The sequence below is a fragment of the Trichomycterus rosablanca genome, chromosome 5, assembly GCF_030014385.1.
Source record: "Trichomycterus rosablanca isolate fTriRos1 chromosome 5, fTriRos1.hap1, whole genome shotgun sequence".
Taxonomy (NCBI): domain Eukaryota; kingdom Metazoa; phylum Chordata; class Actinopteri; order Siluriformes; family Trichomycteridae; genus Trichomycterus; species Trichomycterus rosablanca.
Window position 1 is genome coordinate 9649792 of NC_085992.1, and position 9866 is coordinate 9659657.

Sequence of the window (9866 nt, forward strand, 5' to 3'; positions counted from 1 at the left end):
ATCATTGTTTATTAATCAAAAAATACAAAAAATGTAATCTGATTTAAACTCATTTGAATGGAAAATGAAAGACCATTAGCACAGTTGATAACATAAGGCATAGTTCGAACAGATTACAAAAACATTTAATTTAAAGTGTAAAATCAGCTAGAGTAAAGAGAAGAAAGTTTGCAGTAGCAGTATGCCAGTTCCCAAGATCTGCAAGTCCAACAAATATATTTTAACATTTTATGAGGACATATTTCAAGGACATTTCCTAAACAGAAACTGCAAGACAGGCCCAGGGCCTTTTGGGGTGATTTTATCTTATTGCTGGTTGACTAATGTCCAGGGTTTCTCCAACAGCTGGAATCTGTAGTCATAGATGGATACGTTTGTGGTGATTTTTGGCCAACTTTCACCGTAAGAAGTGAATGGAGATTTTTTTTAAGTTTCACACATTGTAATGATTGACCCAAAGCACACAATGAGTTGGGAGTCTGAACATGATAATCAAGTCTAAACCAGTCCAATGCAAATATGCTACAGATTAAAAAGGTAGAATGTAAACATGTTCCTTTAGTTGTCAAATACACCGAATTAATGTTTAATTTCAATAAATTCAGACAAGTAAAATGCATTAATCAACTCCAAATTCTGCAGGGCAAAAAGACCCCTGCTCGCACAATGCACAAAGTAAAAGAGCACATCAACATATAACAAATAACCTACTTTGTATTAGTTACCACTATATTTTAGATATCATCATGTTTATGATCCCAAGATGTATTATGGGTTTATCTTTACACTGGTGTTTCTAAAGCAACCATTAGCACATTTTTGGCATCTTCAGCCAGCTCATTAAGACATCGGTTCAATATGTAGTACACAGTGGCAAAAGAGAGCGAACCAGATGCCAGAGATCCCACAATAGGTATGAAACCCAGCCAGTACTCTGCTGCTGCTTCTAAAGCAAAACCACTTGAACTACTTAACAAGTTAATGACCACATCTCTGTTTATTTCTCTGTTTAAAGGGGATTTCAGCCTAGATTGTAGCTCATCTACTGTTCTCCCTGATCTCTCAGAGAGCCTCTCCAAGGATTCAGGGTCAAGCCCAAAAGCTTTGTAATATCGTTGAAGCTCTACAACCAAGATGGTCACGTCTACGCTAATTGATGCAGTCGCATTCAAAATAGGAATCGGCAACGCCGCAACACTAGCAGAAAGCAGAGCCAACTTCCATATGTTGCTGTGCAATGACTTCTTTTTTTTCTCGTTGATCTCCAGTGTGATGTTTGGAAGAGCCAACATCAGAACGTGTCTCTTGTGCTGGGGAAGCTCCCTCTCCATGGTTTCCTCAAGACGATTAAAATCATACAGAGCAAGATCAAAGCTAGAAATCAGGAAAACAGAAGGATTGCTTAAACCAATCTCTTCAAGACCTAGAATAATAAAAACAAATTTAAATTACAATGGATTCAATAATTAAACATTTCATATCTGAATTATTCTCCCTTAATATAAATGCCTGGGTAAATAATATTTAACAGTATTAAATTTGTATGTAATATGTAACATATGAAGTGTTCACCTTTGATGCAGTCTGCTCGGATAGCTTCCAGTGTCTTTTCTTTGTCGAATGTCTTCTTTCTTTGCTCAGCATAAATGTTGGCATCAATTTTGGAGCGAACAAAATAAAACCTTTTATTCATTTTGACAATCTCTGCTGCCAGTTGTGCATGGTATTCTCTGAATCGATCTGCAGCGTTGATAATGAAAAAATCATAACGTTGAAATTCAACCTGTTTAAGATATTCATCAGCTTTGAAGTTGGGTGTTCCGATGCCAGGGAGATCCCACAGTTTAACATTTTGGTATTTGGAGTTAGAATAAGCAGTAGATTCTTTAGTGGTCTCTACAACACCAGTTTTAGCAGAGTCCTCTTCCTCATCCCCAATACCCCTGAAGGCATTGATGAATGTGGATTTCCCAGAGCCAGACTCTCCTGTTACAGCAATGTTAAGTTCCACACGGTCTTGCTGTTCCAAATACTCCTTAATTCTTCCAACCGCTGATGGGAGATCATCCGTTTCTAGTGCACTTCTGATCTCTTCAACCTCAGCATCATCAATGATAACAAGGTCATCCATCTATAAAAAATACATGACAGAGAAAAGACTTCTTTATTTGTCCCAATATAAAGAGGCTAACATGGGTAAAAGAAATCCTACTAATGACCTGTGGAAATAATTTATTGGCAAACAAGGGCATCTACAACAGAAACTATTTAGTCTGAAACTCATAAGATGAGCAGGCACGGTCCTTCTCAATGCCAAAAATGTGTCCAATGATAAGGGGCAGTTTATGCAAAGTAATTTTTCCAGACTTTGTCAACATAAACTACACCAAATTAGAGTTATAACTTGAATCTACAACAACATAACCACAGATAAAGCAGCAGTTTTAGGTTCTTCTGCTTGTTTTTGTGTTAAAGCAGGATATCCTTCTATTTGCAGCCATTTCCTCCACTTTAACTGTAATGCTATGGGAGCAGTTTTTATCTGGGTGAAATAATGTACACAGAGCACTCTCATAACCTTCTGCTGATGCTGGGCCAGGGCTCAGTACATGTCTGTTTATACTTCACCAGTCCTTAACATAACTTGCTGTTTTAAAATCAACTACAGTATAATTTTGCCCAGAAGTAAAGTGGTACAGTAACAATGCTGCTATACACCAAAACAATTTGAAATCAGTTTATGTAATATATTTAAATAATGGCACAGCTTGTACTTACAAAGTTTATTTATATACTTGTAACTCTTTAAAAATGTGAATTTGAAAACTGTATAAGTACTGTAACAGATCAGTTACCTATGTCCACTAAATCTTACAAATATAAACATACCTACTGCATGGTAAACACTTTCTGCCTTGCCTTGCCATTGATTTTGAACAAGTTTCTCACATTCATTGATAAAGGGTATGCCAACTGCCAAACACTGTGCATAAATCTTGTGTATTTAAGTTTTCTAAGCTCATCTCAGACCGTAAGATGGTGTAAGCGTGTGCTGTAGTCAGGTAAGTCCATGTTTTAGCCTGTTTTGGGGAGAACCAGACATCAGGTTCCTTTAACAATGATGAAAAAACCACTGAAATGGAGTTGTGTGTGAGAATGTTCCTCTGATGCAGAGGCATATTGAGTTTTTCAAGAGACACATGCTGCCATCAAGTTACATGTTTTCTCAGGAACACCATGTTATTTTCACCAAAACTATGCCAGCACTCGTTCTGTCTGTGCTACAACGATGTGGCTTTGTAGACACATAATGCATGTACATGACTGAGCTGCCTGGAGTGCATTAATGCCTTATATCAAGCAAGAATGGGCAAAAATTCCACTCCTATTAAGAAGCTTTAGTCAAAAAAGTGTAAGTAATAGGAAAGGTGATGTAACACGGTGTTAAACATGCCACTATCAATTACTGAAATTGAGGGGTTGGGGGAGGGGGGTATTGACCCCCCCATTTAATACTTGGACCTGCCAAAAAGAGGTAAAAACAACAGTTCGGGAGGTTGTTAGACTGTTAAACTGTAACTTCAGGCAAAACAGAAACTATCTGATGTTGGCATCCATGTGCAGTTGACACCATCTTGTTCAGTAACTCACAAACAATAAACTGTATTAAACAAGCCAGATAGCTGCTACTTACATTAACATACTTATTCCCTCTCTGGCTTGCACAACTGCAACTTTAATTAGGACGCGACCAATAGTGGAGGTAAAGGCAGGTGGACGAGACGAAAAATGGTGTAGTCCAGTTAAGGGGTGTGTAAAAATCTATATTTGTAAATGGACCAATATGTTTGTTGTATATTGTCCACTTTATAGTCCACTTTAGGGACTGAAATTGTACTCTTCCAGATATTAATATGGAAATTATTTCCTATATTAATGACTGGAAGAATTCAAAAACACCCCTAAAGTGGACCATTTATATAGACACCCCTAAAGTAGACTATACCATTTCTCATCTCGTCTACCTGCCTTCACTTCCATTATTGGTCGCGTCTTAATTAAGGTTACAGTTGCTGGAAATATTCTGTTTTGTATTCTTGTATTTATTGATTTATTTTCATTTCATACCAAACAAAGGCACTGCACCAACAATGTATTACTCTGGTTCAAATGTGTGATTTAGTTTGGATCTGTTTGTGTAAAAACACGTAATGTAGGTTTAAAAAGTTGAAATACTGTCATATGTTCTCTAAATTAAAATATTAAAATGTTTAGATCTTTATTTTTGCCATCCCTGCTGTGTTTAATAAGGTACACTATGATTTTTATGGACTGTGAAATGCCCCAAAATTATATAAGGAAACTACAGGTGTTAGTAGACTACAAATTAATTGTAAAAAAGTAATCTAATAATGGAATTATATTGAATTATTAATCATTATATTTCTGCCAAATGCCTAAATTGAAATATACAACCTACAGACAATAACATTAAGTAAAATCATGTGCAACAGTTGTGCATCTTTTTTTCAAAATATAAAAATGATAGCTATGAAGTAAGAATTAAGAACCATGAAAATAAGGTCAGAGAATGACTTCAGAGAATTCAGAGAATAAAACATTAAAAGTAAGAAGACCGACAGTGTAGAGAAAGTTATTTACTGACATTAAAAGCTCTGTCCTCTGTCTTTTCTTTACCATTTTAACTTTTGTCTTATGGGACATTTACATATGTAATTTATCTATATATAAAACATGAAGCATTTTTTAAATAACACTGTTTATAAAATAGTATCCCAGCTAACAATTTTTGGTTCCCAGAACGTTCTGGGAACGGATCATTTTGGTTTCCCAGGAAAGTTTTCTTTATGGAAATAGAACGTTCCCGTTTGGTTGTGCATTATAGTTCTGGGAACGTTCCCCTAACGTTCCCGTAACCTTAAAATTATTGAAACCTTTAAGGGAACCTTGTACTAACCTTTAAATTATTGAAAACTTTAGACAAGAAAACCTCACTTTCTAGTTGTGCTAATGGAGAGTTCTGCTTGCTATATACGTAGAGCTAATTTCTCTCACTGGATCATGAGAGAGAAAACCTTCCGGGAACGTTACTGGAACGATACTTTATACACATAAGAAATAAAACCTTATACAAGCTTTACCTAACGTTCTCTGTTAGTTCTCATAAAACCATGAGAGAACGTTAGGTTTCATAGTTTTATAGTTGGTACTTGTAAGTAAAGGTTGATCTACATGGACCATCTCAAGCAAAAAGCTGCTTTTTTGGTAAGTTCCTACTAAAAAACTTTAAATATCATAAGAAAACCTTCCGGGAACGTTACTGGAACGTTACTTTAAACACATAAGAAAGAAAACCTTAAGGCAACTTTTAGATAACGTTCTTTGTTAGTTTTCATAAAAACATGAGAGAATGTTAGGTTTCATAGTTCCCGGAACAGCGCTGATTTTTTTTTAACGAAAATAGAACCATAACGTTATGGGATGGTTCCCTAAAAGTAACCATAGGGGAACCAAAATCTAACGTTACGGGAACGTTCTGTGTTAGCTGGGATGTTCTTACCTTTACACTTTTTGAAGAATCAACACAGTATGACCGCCTCTGACTAGTCGCGATAAATGCCTGACTGGTTTGTGAGTAGTGATGGGTCGGTCGCGAACGATTCGGCTCTAAGAGCCGGCTCTTTAAAGTGAACGGCGGGATCCGGCTCCTGATTGGGAGCCGATTCGTTTTTTTTCTGTCAAAGCCGCGCGCACACACACACACACACACACACACAGCGTGCACACGAACAGGAGAGAGAGAGAGAGAGAGAGAGAGAGAGAGAGAGAGAGAGAGAGACGCTTTACACAAATCAAATCACTTTACTGTCACGTCACATTAACACAGGTGTGAAAGGTGAGTGAAATGCTCAGGTGCTCAGTCCCTCCATAACAGAAAAGAGAAACAGGATCAACCCATCAGAGATGAGCTCCTTGGTTTTTCTGAATGCTAATCTTCATTAAATACTTACAAATACTGTCACCTGGATGCTGATTTTTCTTTTTGTTTTGCACATTTTTATTTATATTTTGTTGAGTGATGCTTCGTTGATGTTGTGTTGTTTCACTCTAGATGCTTGTTTATTTTGTTTATTAAGATTTTAACGTCACGTTTTACACTTTGGTTACATTCATGACAGGAACATTCACCTCACTTGCATGTCTTTGGACTGTGGGAGAAAACCGGAGCACCCGGAGGAAACTCACGCAGACACGGGGAGAACATGCAAACTCCACAAAGAAAGCTCCACAAAGAAAGCTCTTCACCTCGAACCCAGGACCTTCTTGCCGTGAGGCGACAGTGCCAACCACTTAGCCACCGTGCCGCCCCACTCTAGATGCAAATTTACAAGTAATATACACAATCAGACCTTTTTGTCTAATTGAGATGGGTCTTTGTTTTTGTATTTTATAATTTATTGTTGGAGCACTCTGTTCCATGTTGAGTATATAAATAAAGCAATTTAAATAATAAACATATGATACAATGTTTTTTTACATTAGTAATTCATTTTACATGTAATTTGGTAATAAATTAATTTAAGCAACAAAAAAATCTAAGGAGCCACTTGGGAGCCGAAAGAGCCGGCTCTTTTTAGGGAGCCGAGCCAAAAGAACAGGCTCTCTAAAAGGAGCCGAAATTTCCATCACTATTTGTGAGCAGATCAGACTTCCCTCTATTTTCAACTCAGTGTTTTTTCCTTTCACTTTCAAATACTCAGTGGGTTCAGGGTGTGTTTGATTGCACAAATTATGATAACCATGGGTAAAGATAAGAGGACGTGCTAGTTGCAAAGTCTACACATTTGGGAATTTAGAAAGCCCCATGGGACATGAGCATGTTTACTACGGCGTTACATAACTATTACTTTTGAAAAACAGCAGGTCTGTACTGAAAGCAAAATCTTTTGATTACAGCCATGTTTGTGTAGAATGTGTCTTGGAATTGTTATGTAAAACTAGGCATGGATGTTCTTGAAAGGGAAAAAAATAAGAACATTATTTCCTACGGTTGTGAATATGAGTGAGATCTTTTCAGAAATCTGTAAACCACATTAAAGGTTTAACAAAAAAGAAATACCTGGTGCAAGAACACACACAATGTACTGTATGTGTTAATGAAAAACCTTTATGTTGATTTTTATGATCTGTAGGGTTAGTGTGTTAACATAAATACTTGCCATCTAATTGTCTCATTGTAGAATGTTCTAGAAGACTTAGATCAGACAAGGACATTCATAGAGATTATAAGGTCTGATAAAGGAGAAGTAAGACTGGGACCCTATTTTAATTTCTTTTTAGCCGTGTATTCTTAAAACAGGATTATCTATATTTAAAAATTATTTTAATTAGAAGTAAATATATTGTTAAGCTTTTAATCTAGTGTACAATATCCTTTATTTCTGAAAACATCTTACTCTTGTACCCTGTGTGGGGAATTGTATTACTTTCCATCTCTTTCAGAAAGAGATTGAAGTAACTGGTTCGCTGGGTAAGATAAATAATCCATGGTTTTTCCTGTTCTTGTTGTTGGGTTCTGTTCTTCATGCATTTAATTATAATTCTGACTCAAGTTAAAACACACGTAGTGAACAAAAGGTAACTCAGGAGTTACTGCATTAACAAATGAAAGTCATGACTGTGCTATGGCAACAACATCAACAATGTCAATAAACCATACCAACTTTTATTTTAAATCACTTGTAAAGAAGTAATGCACTCTGGAAATGGGTATTGTGGTTTGATGAGTCATTCTTTCAGATAGGCGTAGTATGCCACAAACAGAAAAATGAAACATCCAGTGTTGAAAAGTTTAACAGCCTGTCTGTCATGGAATGGAAATGTAGGTGACTCAAAATCATGTGTGAAAGGTGTTGCGATGAGGTTGTAATTGTTATGAACGCAAGCTGTTGCACTTGTGAGGGCTATACTGGAGGTCAGTTCAGTGCTGAGTCATTATCTATGTCACAGGCATTACTAAATATTCAAAATGCCGTCGTTTATCCAGCTTCAACGCTGGTCTGGGCATACATAAATAAATTAAAGTAATATCCTTACATTGTAGAAACATTAACGGCTAGTATGTGTTGCTTTAGTTAGGGAGGGTGTTTTAATACATTTCTGTTTTATAGTGTTTCCAGTTTCAGCTTTATATAGTATAGTATAGTATTTGCCTAGTATAGTGTTATTAGTGTAGGTATAATAGGACTACATTACTGTACAGCAGACAGGTGATGCACACTGGACTCTTATGTACTGTAATAAACTTTAATGAAGTATAAAATGAAATATAAAATAATTTTTAATATGTTTACTATCAAAACTAATAATGATATACCAATAAATAATAACATTATTATCTTACTTTTTGGTGTAACTGTTTATTACAGAATATTTAAAATCCTCACACAAAAGATCAAAAATCATGGTATGAATATCTCAGACACATACAAATCGAGTAATCTGAGGGCAAGGCAGAGCAGAGCAAACTACATTATAATTACTTATGTACTAAATATACATTATAATTACTTAATTAAAACAAAAAAAGAGAAACAAACATTTACATTGATAATCTAAGTATGTGGTGAAGAATAAACTAAAAAATGGTGATTATATAGCACATTATACTCAGAGAGGACAGACTACTTTCAATGCAGGGTTAGACATTTTACATACAATAACTGACATAATCCATTTGTGAAGTTAATCAGCTTGCAAACAACAAATGTTAGCTGTTTATTAAGACAATTTAATTCAATCTGAGGGGCTCTGGTGGTGCAAGGATCTCAGGATCCAAACCCAGATTGAAAGATTAAAAAAGTAATTTGTGTGAAATCATTTTAGTTTAATAAATAATTAGCCAAACCATTATTATGCAATTTAATGAAGGCATTTGGACTATTTCTGGTCTATGGAAAGTGAAAGCTCCCTTTATTAATTCCAATCGCCAAAGTAGTCAAGTACTAATTCTATTTTATAACATAAAAACATTTTTTTAATATTGGGTGTTAGTGTAACAGGTTAAAAAATACAGAAACATTCAATCTGATTTAAACTTGCTGTAAATGCAGAAAATTAAAGTCCATAGTAGCATAGTTGTAAATATAAGGCATAGTTAAATCAAAATAAATTACAAAAAGTTTACTATGACAACATATCATTTCCCCAGAGCTGCTAGTCCTACAAATCGACAAATCGTTTAAACATCTTTCAAGAGTACATTCTTATTATGATACTATCACTGACGATGTTTTTAGAACATTTTCCTAAAGAGAAAACACGGGTCAGACCCAGGGCCCAGAGTGTGTTTATCTTATTTGCTGACTGAGTAATGTCCAGGGTTTCTCCAACAGAAGCTGGAATCTGTAGGCATAGACAGATAAGTTTGGTGATTTTTAGCCTGCTTTAACCATAAAGCTTACCAGGAGATGTGAATAGAGATAAAAAAAATTAAAAAAAATTCACACCAGGCCAATGAAAAGATGCTACAGATTGTAAACATGCTCTATCAGTTGTCAAATGCACCAAATTAAAGGGAAGTGTGACATACAGAATGTTTAATTTGAATAACAACATAGAAGTACAATGCATTAATCAACTTCAAATTCTGCAGGGCAAAAAAGACCCCTGCTAGCATAATGCAAAAAGTAACAGAGCACATCAGCATATAACAAATAACTTACTTTGTATTAGTTAGCTCTATATTTTAGATATACATGTCTATGATCCCAATACTGTAAATGTTTATACAAGATTCCATATGAAATTGCTACCAATTCTGCAAATGTATTATGGGTTTATCT

At 35.5% G+C, this 9866-nt stretch overlaps 1 protein-coding gene across 1 annotated transcript; it reads right to left on the bottom strand.

Moving 5' to 3' along the window:
• Window positions 1-5636, bottom strand: LOC134314271 (interferon-inducible GTPase 5-like). The gene is made up of 3 exons (XM_062994836.1): window positions 5582-5636; window positions 1573-2131; window positions 1-1423 (listed from the first exon to the last, which is right to left on the bottom strand). Exons 2-3 carry the CDS (start codon window positions 2129-2131, stop codon window positions 783-785), a joined length of 1200 nt encoding a protein of 399 aa, XP_062850906.1. The 5' UTR covers window positions 5582-5636; the 3' UTR covers window positions 1-782.
• Between the last annotated feature and the right edge of the window lie 4230 nt (window positions 5637-9866).